Below are 18392 nucleotides of genomic sequence, written 5' to 3'. Positions count from 1 at the left end.
AGAGTGTGGTGAATATCATAATTTATTACAATAATCCAAATTTCCTTTCTATTTGAAATAGTTTTTTGAAGTACAGTGTATTTATCTTTTTTATGATTTATAAAAAATAAATTTTAAACCTCATTTATTTGATGCAATAGAATTACACAGGTAAATGACAATCTAAAAATTTCTGAACTGTGGCATTTAGCATTAAATCTATAGGAGAAATGAACAGTGCAAATTTGGGCATATCGAAGGTAACCAAAATGTTTAACAGCAAAAGTAGGGGTAATCCATGTAATCTTGAAATTGGACACTTCAAAGTATCACTGGCAATTGCTGCAATTAATTCAGGCCAAGGTGGAAAAAGGGGCCTTATTGGCCTGTATCACTCACCTGCTTCTATTGAAACTTTACTCAGCTGATTACAACATCATTCAAATATAAGAGTATCAAGATAGAAGAGTATATTGAGAAGTCATCAATTTAAGATTCAAGTATAATTGCATCCCTGTTACCTTCAAAGTAGGTCAAAGTGATTCATTGAAATAAACATGGAAGCCATTTACCCCAGCATGACACAGATTATCAGGTCCCTGGTCCTCTTGCATTGATTTAGTCGTTCAAAGATTGTAAGTCAAGGTCATTCATTTGAACAAACTTGGTAGCCCTTCACTCAAGCATTCTACAGGGCCAATATCAAGTCTTTAGTCTCTTGGTTATTGAGAAGTTTTTAAAAGAATTTAGCATATTTGACCCCTGTGACCTTGAATGCAGGTCAAGGTCATTCCTTTGAACAAAGCCTTTCACATTGGCAAACTACAGACCCAATATCAGGTCATTGGGTCTCTTGTTCATTAAGAAGTTATCTTAAGATTTTAGCATATTTGAACGTCACCTTGAATGTAGGCCAATGTCATTCATTTGAAAAAAGTTGGTTGTCCTTCACTCAAGCATGCTAATTATATATAACAGCCCAATATAATTTATTTCAAGAGAAAAGTTGACGCCAGAGGCATGGATACCAGACGAACAGAGGATGCACCATGACATAAGCTCACCTACCGTTCATGTAAATGATGAGTAAACACTCATGAAAAAACAAACAGTAAACCAATGCACATAGTCAACAGTTTGATTATTTATATAATATATACAATATATCTTATACAGGTATCCACAAGCTTTGAATCTGTTTGTACATTTTATACATATAACTAACTCAAAACACATTAAATGGTTACAATTAATATACTTTCGAGTCTAACAGTTGAAAATGTCCTAAATATAAAACTAGTAGAAGATTAATCCTTGTTCCTAGCATTTGGAGAAAAGGAAATATCATGTTTATGTCATTTCTAAACTCTTTCATATTTTCAATTTTGACACCAATTATATGATATAATTAATAATATTACTTCCATTTTATTTTAACTTCTAGGATCATAAATAGTTAGCAAAATATTGCTGAAACTTTATGTAATTCAATAGGACAAGAGACCCATGGGCCTTAGCGGTCAGCTGAGTTATGAAATAATTCAGTTAATTTGATCCTTTTTGGACCCACCCATCAGCCCCTGGGGGTCAGTCAGGACCAACATATGCATACCATCAAACTCATTCAATTCTAATAATGTTAACCAAGTTAGAATGAATTCCAATAGAAATCAAACATATGATAGACAAAAATGTGATTTCCCAATATAATTTATAAACCATAGTTAATAAGTTTATACGTATACCCTCCCAAGGGGCAAATGAGAGACTGTTCGATCCATGAAGTTCACAATTTAGGTAAAGCACCTTAAGACCCATCCATCTAGAAAGGTTTTTGATTCTAACTTATTTGGGTCTTAAAACTTGGATTAAGACGAAGAGAGATTTTTTGAAATTTCACTTAATTTGACCCTACCCCTCAGTCCCCTGGGGGCTGGGGACCATATTATTAAGAGTTTTGGTTGACCTTAAAGATTGGGCCATGGGAGGTTTCTTAAAAATTTCATTAAAATTAGTTGAGGGGTTTCTGAGCAGAAGTCGAAAATGTAAATAATGTCCTGCAGACAAAACAGACAAAAAGCGATTAGAATAGATTTTTTCTCAGGTGACCCACCAAAAAATAATCATAAACAAACCGATACAAATGAAAAATAAATGTATATACATGTACTACAAAACATACACATTGGGAAATAATTCCAAAAGTTCACAATATTGACCTGCAGATTCTGTATTATTATGTAGAACACACATGGCAAACAATGATGTTTTCCAGTATATGCTTAACTTGATTGCTGTTTAGTCAATCTCGTAATGTACATGTTAATGGTAGATAAAAAATAAATGCATTCTGATAAAACATAATTAGTTAAAAAAACATTATCTTTGGTCTTTGCATAAAAAAAACATAAATTCATGTTCATTATAATTTACATTCTTTTCCAAATTTTACTTTTAAATAAATTATCATAACCAAATTACACATAGCTATATACAACCCAGGACAAAAGTTACAAGCAAGAATCATGCTTGCCTTTTTCCAGAAAATTTGTCATTTCAACTGTTGCAAAATGAAGGATTTTGGAGCAATTGGACGGAACTTGGAAAGTAGAATATCATCCAAGTGTTGGTTTGAAGATGATTTTGGTGACTCAGATTTTCTTTTGGAACTTGACTTTGTGGATATGTTATCTTGGGATACTGGTCCTGGTAAATCCAAATCTATATTTTGATGGTTTTTAGGAGGACGTCCCCTCCTCCGAGCTGGCACAGAAATTTGTGATGAACCAAAGTTACTCTCTTTCTTTTTTGATTCAACGGTACTCTCTTTCCTTCTTGAAGAATGTCTTCCTATCATTGCAATTTTCTTTCTTCCAGCAAACTTCCGAGGAGATCCCCTTGTCACCGACACCGGTGCATACATGGGAGATTTTGTTGCAGGATCAATATGTTGAAATTGTAATGCTGTCTTCTTTAATAAAGTAGGAATTTTCTTTGTTTTTATGGTCCTGATAGTTTTCTTCACAAGAATTTCAAGTGGGTTCACATCATCTTCAGCATCCTCTTTATTCAGGTCAATTACAAAAGGCCTCCTTTCATCAGCTGTTGAATTGACATCAAAATTTCCAGGTTCTTGATGGTCAGCTTCTGAACTTTTTTCAATATTGTCTTTGCAATAACGAGATTCTGTTTCAGATGAAGAATCCTGCTTTTCATGTATTTCACCATCAGGATGCGATTTTTCTTCACAGTTTGAAAATGTATCAAACATATTTCCTTTAGTGTTTGAGAACTTTGGAGATGGAACTGTTGATGAAGATGGTAAGAGTTTTGAGGTGTATGCCAGCTGTGGAGACACATTAGCCGCTCCTTTCAATTGAACTGGTGTGTTAGAAATGATACCAGTGTTTGTCTGGGGAGGTCTAATATAATTTTGCAAACTACCAAATCCAGTAGGTGTATTTGCAACTGGTAGAGAACTCTGCAAAACATTGGTGGAAGAAACTGAGCTAGTTTGAGGAGATCCAACAAAATTGAATGGTGTAGTCATCTGCTGATTACCAGTTGTGCCAGAGTTCACAAAAACAAGATGTCCCAACTGCTTGTTGACAACATTAGCTGCTCTTGGGTTGTTCTGTAAAGTTGTATTATTCACTGAAGCAGTACTAGTTATTCCAACTGGGTTGGTTGGCGAAACTGAGGCTGTGGTGGAGTCCTGTAAAACCTGGCACCCAAAATTACCAATGATTGGTCCAGTGGTCAAAGAGTTTGTGAGCGACATTGGACTAACTACTGAAGATCCAATAGCTATTGGCTTTACAAATGTTGGTCCAGTATTTCCAATCACATTTGGTCTTGCTCCAAGGTTTTGCATATTGGGAAAAGCTCCAATAGGTAAAGTGATTGAATTGTAAGAGCTCTGAATTGTATTTAAGTTATTTGCAACAGCATTTTGACCTGGATTCAAAGCTCTTATAGCAACAGGAGCTCCAACTGAAGTGCACATAGATGGTGTTGACATTGTAGTTGTGGTAGCAACATTAGATGTTCTGGTAGGAAAGAACAAGTTTGACGAACTTTTGATATTTGATGTATTTGCTGCATTGGCATTTACAACTATGTTCCAAGGAAATCCTAGTTGTAACGAGTTTATGTTAGAATTATTCAAAAACAGTTTAACAGGTTCTGGGCCAGGACAACCATTTGCATCCTTCAATAGGGTTGAAGCTCTATCCCCAGTTTTGTCAAAAAGGTTATCTTTGGTAAAATTGGCAAAATTCTTCAAAGGAGTGTTTTGGTTACAATGTTTATTTCTTGTTGTCATCAAGGTATTTCCAGCATTGTATGATTTGCTATCTATTGGTAGAGACGTCGATGGTTTCTCACTTGACAGCTTTTTTATCTCGGTTTGTTTTGGAAGCAATGTTTGCAGTCTCCTTGGAGAAGATGTTGACATTTTACTCGTCTTTCTTGCAGATTTTGCACCACCTTTCGATTTTCTCTGTGGAACATCATTTCCGAAACTTGGATTATCTGCCAAGCTATGCACATTCAAAACCACTGGACCTGTGTGTAATGCTGTTTTTGGGTTTTCTTTGGTTAGTTCTTCAGAACTATTTTCACTTGTTCCATAAAGAATTTGGTTTGCAGGTGATTGCATATCATCAGAAGGCTCCTCCTTCACAACTTTCCCATGTTCTGAATCAACAGTAGATGAAGTATGATTCATACTATTAGTGAAAGTGAAGGATTCAGAAGAACACTGCAACACACCAGGAGATAACGGTTCACTTTTGACTATGCTAAGGTCAAGTTCTTTGTTTTCACATTCTGAAAGAGATGTTTCCTCTGGCCTATCCATTTCACTGAACTTCCTTTTTCCATCTCCTAGTTGTTCCTGAGTGTAGTTGCCTTCCGTGTGCATATTGTCATAATCTTTTTCAACCTTGACTTCAACTGATGTTGATATGGTAGGCGTAATACAACTGCTGTGAACATTTGTATTAGATATTATGTTTTCCTTTGTTTTGGATTTCTCTTCTCTGTATTTTGTTTCCCTGGGATACTTTGAAGCAGGTAAATATTTCGACCAGTCCTTCAACCCAAATTTTTCAAGAGCTCCTTTTAATTTATCAGTAGGTTTCACTATATTTCCGTATATGAATTCTACAACTTTTACCAGTACACTTCCACTAACACCAAATATATCCAATTGATTTGATGCTAATGTATACTCCTTGCCCATTTCTCTCAGACAGGAAGGGTCTTCAAATGCTGCTACCCATACGGCACTGTGTACCAACACACATGCTCCATCTTCAGCCACCAGTTCAAGATCACACATTACTCGATTTACTCTCATGTCGTTCAGTTTGTGAACAATGTAGGAGTCTATGTTGTGAGCCATTTCCCACGATTTAGAACCGTTTAAATGTACATTCACCTCTCCGAGCTCCTTACCGTCCAACGATCCTTTGTTACTCGGTACGTACGCTTACAGAAAAAGACAACCAATCGGAATTCACATGATATACATTTAACCAATGAAAAAATACAACACGTACACGTACGGTAAAAGGTCGATATTATTGACCAATCAGAGAAAGTCTCATCTATTCTTGTGCAATGGCAAAATTCTGTCGAAATATGATTTTAATAGCCTTGTTTTTCTACAAATAACAGTCAATATACGTTTAAGGATCGTTAATGTGAAAATCAAATGTTTTTTAAACATAATCAAGATGACTTGATAGAGCTAAGAAATAAATAACTTGTCACGATGTAGTGGAACTCTTCAATAAAAGGAGGTGAAAAATAATAACAATATGGCAGACGAGCTGTCAGTAATGCTCTTTTGGTTTGCAGATTATTCAAGTTTCTACTCCGTTCTAACTGTAGTCGTATGTTTCATTGTTATGGTCGTGTTCATTTTAAGGTGAGGACAGTAGAGGTAAAACAACGTTCATTGTTTCGATTTCTGATTGCAAATATTTGACATCTCACGTGACGTCGCTGCACACTTTGACGGGCGCACTTTGACTTTGTACAGTCGTCCGACAGCAGATTGTACCACATGCACTTGTGGGCATGATTATGATATTTTTAATTTAAATGTTACATTATAGACGAGTAAATTATTGTATTACAACCGCATGCTTAATTTGTAAAAAAAAATATATCGTACATTGGCCTTATAAATACTAAAAGATAGAAAATCTAGGTCAACGCCTACCCTCTAGAGGAAATCCCCGTTCTCCTTGAATATGCATTGTTTTACTGCTACAAGCCTATGTGCCTTCGATTCAGAAATTGTTTTCTTCTTAGCTTTATAAGAGCACCTACGACCATAACTCTCGCTTTTTGTCAAATATACATATATAGCTATTATAGTGGAATACCACTACAATAGTGAAATCAGGACTTCTCCCCGACCTGTCAGGTAAAACAGGTTACTCAGAAAACATGCATAGAAACTTTCTCACACAAAATTAGTTATTCATCGACGTTAATAGTACTAGTTGATAAATAAATAAGAAAATGTTGGCAAAAGTGAAAATTGTCGTTTTCAGTAAAAAAAATATCAATTCTTTGTCGGTGTTCATGGGTGTGCAGTATTCTCGTTTCATAAAAGATTAATTGTTATCTTATCTGCACGTGTTATTCTGAACTTATGTAATATGTCAAACCTATCAAGTTTTTTGGGTAAAACTGGCGAAAACATCATAAAACCATGTTCAGTTCCTTGTCCATAATATCTAAAACAGTAGCTGAGGGGACTAGGCTTTGTATGTACCGAGAGTCATAATTAATTTGTACATGTACCTGTCAATAGGTGACTTCTGAGCTATATGATGGTGCGCTCATGCATGCATGCATGTGGTGGTCTGCAGGTATTTCATTCAGACACAGAAAGCCTTGTTATCTCAGCTACATTTTGGACATTGTGGACATGGAAATGGATGGGGTTTTGTGATGTTTATTGCCAGTTTTTTCTAAAAAAAACTTGATAGGTTGCATTGACAAATTGCATATGTACCATACAGGATAACACATGTGCAGGTAAATTGACCCAACATTTTGTAAATGACTGTAACTGATCATGACCACCCAAATCTGAACGCAATGGACCAAAAAGACCAAATATCATTTATTGTGTTTTTCTTCAAATATAGTTTAAATCAAGAAAAACTAAGGTCATAATCAAAGCAATTTTAAGACAATACCATATAGGTACCTAAGTTCATAGTCCTACACAACACAAATATGTACTATGTAATTTAAAATGAATATGCTTACATTGAAGTTATCAGTGAAATTATTTGTTTCAAAATATTAACATGTAATGCTGTATGAAATTCCTGTCTCTTGTCATGAGACTATTGCGTGCATATTTCAGAAGAGTTAAATTAGAAACTAGAGTTACCATTTCATTTAAGTTACATAATGTTACAAAAGTGAGAGAGAAAAAATTCAGGTTCCAACGGTTTCATTGATTACGGTATGTTTGTATACACAAATGTATGTGTGTGTGTGTGTGTGTGTGTGTATGCATACATACATACATGCATGCATGCATACGTACATGCATGCGTGCATGCATACGTACATACATACGTGCGTACATATATACATGCATATATACATACATGAAACTGAGGAATGACAACGTTAACACTTATAATTACTATACATGTTTTTTTACATGTATTTAAGTTGTTTGTTCTAATATATAGATATATATGTTGTGTGAAATTGTGAAATTTTAATAAGAAAAAATATTATTAATTGAATATTATGACTTGTGCGGTAGATGTTTTTACTATGGTGCTTATGATTGGTGCATTATATGTATGAATTATGGGAGGGGGGGGGGGGGGGGGGGGGAGGGGAGTCAACTGACAAATGGGAAAAAAATACACAGATATTGTTAACATAACCCATGACAAGATCAGTAGAAGTATATACACTTATCATAATTGATACATTGACATATATGAATATGTATATTAATGGATTACATCAAAACTACTTACAATATTAATAAGTTTAACTCACAGCAAGAAAAGATACACCTAAGCAGTTAAAATACTAGTGATACTAGTTGGGCATGCAACCCCTGAGCTTGAGTGATCACAAGCTTAAATATCTATGACTGTATAAAGAAAGGAGAGATCTCTTTAACTTGAGCAATCTCAAGCCACATATAGTAAGCAGCTGTTAGCTAAATAGCAGGTGGCCCTGCTAAGACTGTTCAGATGGGGCGACCCCAAAGTTTGAGCGATCCTAAGCTAAGATCGACATAAGAAATAAATACACAAAACATAATATAATGAATTGGGGGCAGTATATATATATATATATATTTCTATATATGTGTAGTATAAAAGCCAGTTATGCAGTTTTTAGAGAAAATATAATAATAAAAAATGAATTAAGAATTTGATTGTATATTGAGGATGGCAGATGGCCATGGGTTAATTAAGGGTAAATTACAGGTTTTGCAAGTCAGTAACTTTCCCTTAGCAAAATTCACACAATCTAAATTTGAAATAAAACCTAAGGTTGAAATCAGATATTAAGATTTTCTCAAATAATCATGTTTAATGTTTTTGTATAGAAGCAATTTATTGGTCTCTTTCTGTGACAATTTTATCGTCAAATACTTGTTATTACTAGCTTTAATGTTGCTATGTAAAGATACAGAGTTGCTAATGTATCATCATATACTATACAAACTATTAAATTTAAAACTGAAGAAAAAAAACATGACTGTTGGATTACCTCAAAATCAAATAAATGTTGCCCACCAGGTGTTCAAATTGATAAAAAAAGAAATATGTGAGTTTATGAATTATACTACTGCCTTAAATATCTAAATTGAACCATTAAAGGCATTTACAAGAATGATTTAAAGAAAGGAAGGTGATCACTGTCAGTAGATGATTTATTTGATTTTAATGATGTATTGTATAATGTTGTTTTCCAGATTGAACAACGAAAATATTTTCATGAATCTTAATTCAACATCAGTGCAACAAGTCAACCTTGCAGTTGAAAGATGTGTTACTGACATGGTAAACCCATTTTCTGTGAAAATTTGGCCAGGTGAATTGAGCAGCCTCAAAGGTGAGTTTGTTTGAGACTTTCTAACCCTCCTGGCTCCATAGCTACTTATAAACTAAATTAGCAAGACATTTTTGACATTTAAGTTTGGAAAATGCTTTGATTAACTCATTTTCATTGGAAAGCATTTCTGGAATTAAAAGAGGCATACAAATATATTTTAATTTGCCTAATTGATGCTTTCCTTTTTTCCTTTGGAAATATCCTTTAGTTATTGAGCATTTGTTATACAAGATCCAGTTCACTAGCCCAATTTTACATACAAGTGTCCTTGTACTGGACAAGATTTTGAAGATTTATAAACAATGGGGAATATTCTCAACACAATATGCATGTTGAATTTATATATAACCATGGAAAATCAAATTTATGATGCTATTTTGGATTTACATTGTAAAGAAGAAGAAAAAAGAATTGCTAAAGCACATGAAAGTGATCCTCAAGTTTGGAATAGAGATTAACAAGGACAACAATCAAATTAAAACCATATCTTGATCTGTGCTCTAGTTCCATAAACTACATTTTGGGGGAGGGAAATCATATTTTATATAAACGAGGCTAGTGTGACCCCTTGGGACAGAGGGGTGAGGCCCCAAAAGGGGAACTTAGACAAAATTTTGCTTTAAAATGCTACTCCTTAATGGATTACAACCAAATTTGGTTTGAAACATCATAAGGGGACAGCAATCATAATTTTTATAAATGAGGCTTGTGAGGCCCCTGGGGAGAAAGGGGTGAGGCTCCAAAAGAGGAGCTTAGCCAAAATTTTGCTTTAAAATTCTACTCCTTCAATCTTTATGCCTTAATTGATTACAACTTTTGTGAAACAGAATTGAATTTCACAATAGCCACTATGGCCATTACAGTGCCACTATACTTGCCACTGAGTATGTATACAATTGTACAAGGATCTTTAGAGTCAGATGACTGTTAAGGCCCTTGGACCTCTTGTTATATTTTCCTATCAAGAATTTTTGAGACACAGAATTAAAAAATTCTCTCTAACATTTTATCAAACACCAGTGTTTAATTGTATTATTATTTTGTGACCTGTATAAATGTTTACTTACTTTTTATGACTCAGATGGACTTCACATCCAACTTTCTTTACTGAAGAAATGTATTTTACAAGTGTATTGGGGGATAGACCTAGAGGAGTTCCACAAGGCTATGCAGGCACCATGGCAACACATCTTACTTCATCTACGTGCAAAGTCCTGGCTGGAAGGATATATTCTATTCCGTAATGAAAACAAAGAGTAAGACATTTTCCTTTTTGTGACAATGTTCAATTCATTTGAATCAAACACCAGTTGCACTTTAATATTCGGTAGTCATCCAAAAATCTTCTTTAGTGTCAAAATGTCAGAAGGCTATCAAACTTTAAGGTAATCTACCAAGGTTTTGGTGATTCTTGTCGAATTCGTTGAACATTAATGCTGTCGAACTGCATTCACATATATCTCCTGGTAACATGCCTGACGGGCCGGTGAGCTTATGCCATGGTGCAGTGCCGTTATCTGTCAGGCATCCGTCAACATTTCCTTTAAATCCCTACTAGTCATGAACGCCTGAATTGGTATTGATGAAATTTACTCTGGAGCATCATTGGGCAAAGGGGATCAAATGTTGTATAAACAGAGGATGTGATTCCTATGGGGTCTGAGGGGCAGGGCCCAGGAGGGGAAATTGAGGTTAACCTTTTAAATCCCTACTAATCCTGAACACTTGAATGGATTTTGATGAAATTTAATTTGGCCAATTATTGCGCAAAGGGGATCAAATGCATAAACAGAGGATCTGTCTCCCCTGGGGCTGAAGCGGCGGGGCCCAGTAGGGGAAATTGCGGTTAATCCTTTAAATCCCTGCTGGTCCTGAACGCCTGAATGGATTTTGATGAAATAAAATCTGGAGCATTATTGCGCAAAGGGGATCAAAAGCATAAACAGAGGGTGTAGCTCCTCTGGGGCTGAAGGGGCGGGGCCCAGTAGGGGAAATTGAGATTAATCCTTTAAATTCCTACTAGTCCTGAATGCCTGAATGGATTTTGAAATCAAATTTATCAAAATAATCAAAAACAATCACATCATCTTTTCACATGAGACACCATTATTAGCTCAACTACCCGAAGGGCTACCAAGTTTGTTCAAATGGATGACCTTGACCTTCATTCAAGGTCACAGAAGTCAAATATGCTAAAATCTTTAAATGACTTCTTCTTGATAACCAAAAGGCTGAGAAATCCAATATTAGGTTTGTAGTATACTGGAATAAAGGGCTGCAAAGTTTGTTTAAATGGATCACCTTGACCTTCATTCAAGGTCACAGGGGTCAAATATGCTAAAATCTTTAAACGACTTGTTTTGATAACCAAAGGGCCCCGAGACCTAATATTAGGTCTGTAGCATGCTATGTTGAAGGGCAACACGGTTCAAATGGATGACCTTGACCTTCATTCAAGGTCACAGGGGTCAAATATGCTAAAATATATTAAAACTCAGGTGACTGTTAAGGCCCATGGGCCTCTTTGTCTTTCTGAATTTTCAGTGTAATTTTTGAAGTGATATTTCTGTTTTCTAAATTAAGGAAGTAAGATGTAGGTTTTTCTCTTTCCTCATTCCATTTTGCCCTAGATCTTATGATTGTAATTGATAAATTGAGTCTGACATGCTTTGTGTCCTGTAATTTAAAAAGACTGAATCCCTGTGACTCGAGACATGAACACTTTCAATGTCCAGAGGAGATGTCAGCTGATGCCCTGGGGGAGCTTCCAAGGAAGAAATATCCAGCCATGGTCATCACCTACCTACCAGGATCTTCAGAAGAGAACAATTCTACAAATCCTAAAATTGTAAGTGAATTAAGGTACATATATTTACATAGTACGACCCAGAATCTACAACTACACACCCTAGCTACAGCTTAATAGTACTTTATTTGAAAGTGACCTATCAATGAATAATTATATAAATATTGAAATAGTTTGTGTCGGATATAAACAGTAAACATAGTATTTTGAATGAGTTTTCATTTCATATGAGATTTTAGGAAACAAGTCTTAGGAAATCTTGTTTTTGTTAGCCGTGCAAGACGAGTTTCATAAAATCTTACATAAAATGAAAATTAAGATACCGTATATGACCTAATAAGGGCGCCCCTACCTTTTTTCCAAGAAAAAATCTTTGACTGAGTGTCAAAATGGTGTTCAAATGTGAAATGTTTTGCTACTGTATGTGTTCAATATTCTTCAGCAAATTCAGTCACTGGAACAAAAGTTTTCGCCACATTTTGTCTCTTCATACAGATGTCAGTACAAAGTGTGCCCGAAACTAATGCTTAACACACATACAAATTACTTATCAATAACTACCATATTTATTTGAAGATCCAAGTAAAAGACTTAATTCTTGTTGTTAACTAAATGTTGTTAAGAACAGAAAGCTAGTAAAAGACATTGTAAATCAATTATTAAGTCAAAGAAAACAATGGCTGATATGATCTGGGTAATCACCTGTGTCTATAAATAGAACACAAACAAGTTCAATGGTGGAACTCAAGTGATGTTTAAGCTTAATATATGATAATGAAAAGATATCTTCATCTGGAATATTTTTAAGACTAAATATTTTACCGTTTCCACAGCCTTGGGTAATCTGCTATAAGGTATAGTCTGTTTCATAAACCTTCAGAATAACAAATCATAGTAAGGGTGCCAACACTGTCAATTACCCTCGCCCTGCACCCTTATTAGGCAATATACAGTACTTTTTATCATACGATTCAGCAAACTTACATTTTGACAGGTTTACGTTCAAAATGTAGAGGCAAAATCAAACAGAGGCAGACATTTTGTTGCACTGTGTACAATGATGATGTAACGTCATTGTCTATATGTACATTGCACATATGTTAAGATATAACATGCACAAATTCACTTGATAACAGACAAATTATATGATGATTGGCTTCATCTATGAAGTTTCAAAAGAAATCGATAATAAGGATACTGGTAATAAAAAATTTTAACATCGTTACAGTAAAACTCGTTTATAACAAACTTCAAGGGACATGGAAATTTAATTCGTTATACGAGTAGTTCATTGTTTAGATAGAACGAATGGAAATAAAAATTGATGCAAATTTCACTATACGTGTTTATTGAATAGTAGTGGTCTAGATATGGTAAACCTCTGGTCAGTTTATTCGGCAGAGTTCGAACACATATTCTTTCTAATAAAAAAAAAACAATGATTTTCTAGTAAGTTTTTGTTTGAACTCTGATTGTTTATAGCTGAACCTATTTCGAATAGTCCGAACTTGTCAAATGAAGAACGTAAAGTAAGATTTTTTTCCGGGAAACTCCATTGAAAGTTTGTGGTATTTGGCACCAGCTCACAGCAATCAACATTGGAAAACTGTTAAGACTTTTTTTTCCAGGGTAATGGGTTATGTGTGTGATCTTTGCAGTACCTCTGTGACAGAAAAATCATAATATGCCACACATTTAAACGTTGGCTCAGTTTTTTACATTGAAAAATACATCACACACGAGACAGCTGATAGCAACTTTAAGCCCAGACAATGTATAACATGCGATATCAGTACTCATACTAAGAAATAATCCATGTATTGTCAAATAACGTGTTAACTAAGCATTTTGATTATTTAATTGCGACTGGACATCTCTTAATTATTAGCAATCAAGGTATCATCACCTGTAAACCTGCGCCCTCATGCTAGATAGGCAGGGGTCACGCAAAGTGTCGCTCGTGGTAAAGTTGAAAGGTCAGCCGCTTAAACAAACTTCTTCCAGGTAAAATTCATGTTATGAAAAAAAATTCATGGTGTAGCATTCGTTGTACAAGTGCTTTTATCACTAATTTGATATAGTGCTGCAGTCGAGGATGGGTTGGTTTTTTATTTGTTATATGTGAAAATTTGTCCAAACTGAGTTCCTTGTATTCGAGATTTACTGTACATGTATTTCATTTTCTTTCCAAAATGTTTCAAGGTAAAACATTATGGTATATTAGATGATGTCCACCGGACTGCCAAGGTAGACTGGTAAGGAGATACAATAATCCTTGCTGAAATCTACATTTTTCAGACTGATGAGATTCCCCGTACAATGCATTTATTTAACTTTTTTACACTTTCATGCTTTGTCAGGTTGCTGTGTTCAGTATAATTCACCTAAAGGACAACATTTGCCAGCAGGATTCTCATATCCTGAGCCAGTACATGAAAACCTCTAACCAAGGTGTATTTACATTGCAGGTAAAATATTTCCTCTCTTGTTACATATAGTAAAATCTGTTTGATAAAATCTGTTTGATAAGAACATTTCCAGGTATCTTGTTTTGTAAATAGTTTCCCATTAGATGAATTATATCAAAATTTACTTGCGCACTCTTACAATGGTGATTTTGATTATCAAAACTGGGGCATTTCCTTACCTTGACTTCATGTAAGTATCATTTGATAAGATAACTTCAAACAGCTAGCTTTGCTTTGTTAAGATATAGATGAATTCATAATGGAAATTTCCATTGTCATATCAAATCTGCCAATCGATAAACTGTTGCTGTTTTTGTAGCCCCTGTTCATATCCACCTCACCAGAGTCCCAGACAAATCATACATCATCACAGCCCATCACTCAATCCAACAAAAGATCTACAACTGATCCACATTCTTCCAGTCAAATGGAAGAAACAGATAAACCACAGCATCCTGACTCTGTTCAGCAAAGTCAAGTGCTGTCTAGAGAAAATGAGGCCTATGTTCATTCAAGTGATGCTGCCAGTGATGAAAATGTGCCAGGTACTTGTTCAAAGTGTGAAAAAACAACAGTCATGTATAAAGATTTGTGTGCAGAATGTTACAGGGAGGCAACAGTTGGCACAGATCCAGTGTTTATCTCAGAATCAGGAAACAAATTATGTGATGGACAAAAGCTTCAAGGAGTCGCAAGCAGATCCGAGTGTCAGGACACTCTTTTGTCGCAAAATGGTCATCCAAGTCGAGATTTCAGTAATAGTGATCAAGATGAAGAAGAGTGTATTGTATGTCAGGCAGAACTTTTAGCTTTTGCACTACTGCCTTGTCGTCATGCCTGTGTGTGTCAGTCATGTTTTAGGCAGATAGATAGATGCCCCATATGTAGGGGCTACATCGAGTCATACTTCCGTGTCCGTGGGAGTAACATGGAGAATATAGAAACAGTGGAGGACACGCTCACAGATTCCGAAATCTCTTCAGCCCATGGTAGTATGTGGGAAAGAATAAATAGCAAACTCAACACATTCTTTGGGTTTTCCTAATACATGTATTTGTGAGTGTATGAAGTTCTGGCTTGATTTTTTTTTTCATGAGTTATAACTTAAAAAGTAAATGTAATTGGAGTTGATCAATAGCCAATCATTAAAAAATAAATTCTTAAAAAGTTATTTAAGTGATGTTGAGAGCAAAATATATTCCTTTATGAACATGGAACAGTTCTGTGTTGAAATTGAATGTTTTGAGACAGTCTGGTCAAGAAATTGGAACAAAAACCAGTTTTAACTTCTGAATTTCAATTTTCTTCCATACCATGTTCAGGTACCTCATGTTATAAATGTTCTTCACAGATTTTACGCTCAAATGGCAAACTTGTTATCTTGAAACTATGATGACTCAAAGACTCTGCTCAAGACAAAGTAATCATTCAGTTCTGACTAAAACTTCTATGTAAAATATTACTGTATACCTGGTAATTTTCGGCCCAGGTTATTTTCGCCCTTGAGCAACACAAAACATATTCGCCCTGTTTTAAATTCGCCCTAAATGGTTTTCCAGAAATATCCTTTTCCTCGTTTGTAAAATCGAAAAATTACGTTCGGAATTCTCAATACAAGTTGCACTCGGACCACTCGGGACTTATCGAGTTCCCCGATTGTCTTACCAGCATGAGATGTAAAATGTGATCAGGTGTCAAGCAAAGAACGGTTACCTGTGCTCAGATTTTCTTGAGTCCCTGCTAATTCAAGTAATATCAGGTATGCATTGGTGATTTTAAGCAAACACGATCAATTGTAAGTTAACCGCACCGTGACTAATGACTGACCAGTGTTTTCTCTTGTTCACATGTACATACATGTACATGAATGAAAGCCACAATTAAGCGACGGTGAACTCATCAAATTAGTCTTTTCCATGGCAGGAATTTGATGCCACTCTGTGTTTCATTTTTATCATGACTGGACTACATAATTTTAAAAAAAAATGACTGAATTTTTAAAATAACTTAGTATGTATCGTTTTTAATTGAAAATGCTAAGCCTAGTACGTGATTTTACAGTTAAAAAGTAAGAGGGTAATTTTGTGATCTGACTACACTTGTACTATGGTTTATAAATCCTTCAACTCAGCTTGAAATTTTCGTCTTCATCTTAAATTCGCCCTATCTTCAAAGGGCGAAAATGGCGAAAATTAAACGGAGGCGAAAATTAACAGGTAAATACAGTAATATACTCAATGACCTTGATTACTTCAGATATTTCAAAAAAATTTCATGATTCCATTTAACTCAAGAAAGCGAGGTTTGACTGAATTTGGCTTCTATGACATGCTTATGCCTGTTGGTGTTTATACAGTAGAAGCTGTATTATTCAATACTTCAATTTCAAACACCCTCCTCTACCACATACAGCTGTTTGACTGACTTTTCGCACCTTTGACAAACTTAAGGCAGAAATGACCTTAATGACCTTGAATGAAGGTCATCCATATCAACAGACTTTGTAGTCCTACATCCTAGCTTGCTATAGACCTAATATCTGGTCTTTGGGGCTCTTGGTTATTGAGAAGATGCAGTTTAAAGTTTTAAGCTATTTGAGACCTGTGAACTTGAATGAAAGTCAAGGTTATTTCTGTTAACATACTTTATAGTGCTTTATCCAGGCATGCTACAGACCTAATATTAGGTCTCTGGGCCTCTTGGTTTTGGAGAAGTTGACTTGTAATGACATTTTGCATCGATATACATAAAAAATTGCAAAAAGAAATAAAAAGTTGAAAATTTGGAGACTTTTGGCTTCACAGCAACCTTTTTTGATTGACCTCTGACCTTCAAACTTTGATAAGAAAAAGTTAGCCCCATATCTACCAATAATATAAGTACATGACCTCTGTATAATGAATACTTTTTGAGTTATGGCCATTTAAAACTTTTTTTTTTTCTAAATAAAGATTTTCTATAGACAAACTTTGACCCTTAGCAAGCCTTTTAATCAGACATATTTTGTATTATCATGGCATGGCAAAATGGTAGCCCCAAAGATATTCTACAAATGATAAAATTGCTTGAACCCTGTCAATTCAAGGGTTTTTGAGTTACCTTCACGGTATGATGTCATGATGGCCATATTGTATTTTTGACCTAAAAGATGCTAATGAAACATCTTCATACCTTTTCCAACAACTTAATTGAAAGACTTTTGATGGGCTTTTCACCTTCTTATACAAAAGACCTAAAGGCTTTTAAAGCTAACAAGAGGCCCAATATCAGAGTAGGCAAGGTTTATTCATTCAACCATGCTATTGATTGGCCTAATTGTTGAAATTGAAGCCTATTTGACCCATGTGACTTTGAATGTAGGGCCTCTTGGTTATTGAGAAGTTGCCATCTAAAGATTTAGCAATGATTACACAATAATGCAAATTCAGACTCTCCGTCTGATTTTGCGTACTTCAATACTTCAGATTTTATTCGTGCCTCGTCAAAACTTTGTGTTCTGGGAGCTGACGAAAAGTCAGGCTATGGTCTCCTTTTTAAAACATTTCTCGATAACCTTGAAGTTCCGAAAGATTTAAAAATAACCTTATTTTATGGACACCGTATCAATGTGATACATTTTTTGTATTTTCTATGACAGCTTCCGTATTTTATCATCGGAAAGATATTGAAGAATTCATTGACTCGTACTTCGGTGATAAACAAAATAAACTTGTTTCAGCTGTTGCTGCATACCTTCCAAATAATGTTGTCATTGCTGGATGTCGAGCATTAGAAATTATTGACAAACTTATGGCCGATAGGGCGTCAAATTGAATCGACCAAGCAAATGCTAGGTTTAAACAGAGACATATATACACATGTGTATATATGTCTCTGGTTTAAATGACATGTCTTATTTTGAACATTTTTCGAAGGATTCCTCCGATTTGTTGCACCGTTTCCTGATTTTACTTTAAAGGATAGTGTATATGAATGTCTGTTCTCCAACCATGATGAGGAATTAGACGTCCTCG

At 35.1% G+C, this 18392-nt stretch overlaps 1 protein-coding gene across 1 annotated transcript; it reads left to right on the top strand.

Moving 5' to 3' along the window:
* Window positions 1–5797: 5797 nt before the first annotated feature.
* On the top strand, window positions 5798–17318 carry LOC117323256 (cell growth regulator with RING finger domain protein 1-like). Its single transcript, XM_033878359.1, has 6 exons — window positions 5798–5914; window positions 8966–9105; window positions 10187–10361; window positions 11797–11953; window positions 14272–14379; window positions 14699–17318. The coding sequence occupies exons 1-6, from the start codon at window positions 5805–5807 to the stop codon at window positions 15422–15424; spliced, it is 1416 nt and encodes a 471-aa protein (XP_033734250.1). The 5' UTR covers window positions 5798–5804; the 3' UTR covers window positions 15425–17318.
* The last annotated feature ends 1074 nt before the right edge of the window (window positions 17319–18392 follow it).

Source organism: Pecten maximus, chromosome 3, assembly GCF_902652985.1.
Source record: "Pecten maximus chromosome 3, xPecMax1.1, whole genome shotgun sequence".
Classification (NCBI taxonomy): domain Eukaryota; kingdom Metazoa; phylum Mollusca; class Bivalvia; order Pectinida; family Pectinidae; genus Pecten; species Pecten maximus.
Note: the sequence above shows the minus strand (reverse complement) of the source record. Positions and strands in the feature narration are given on the sequence as shown.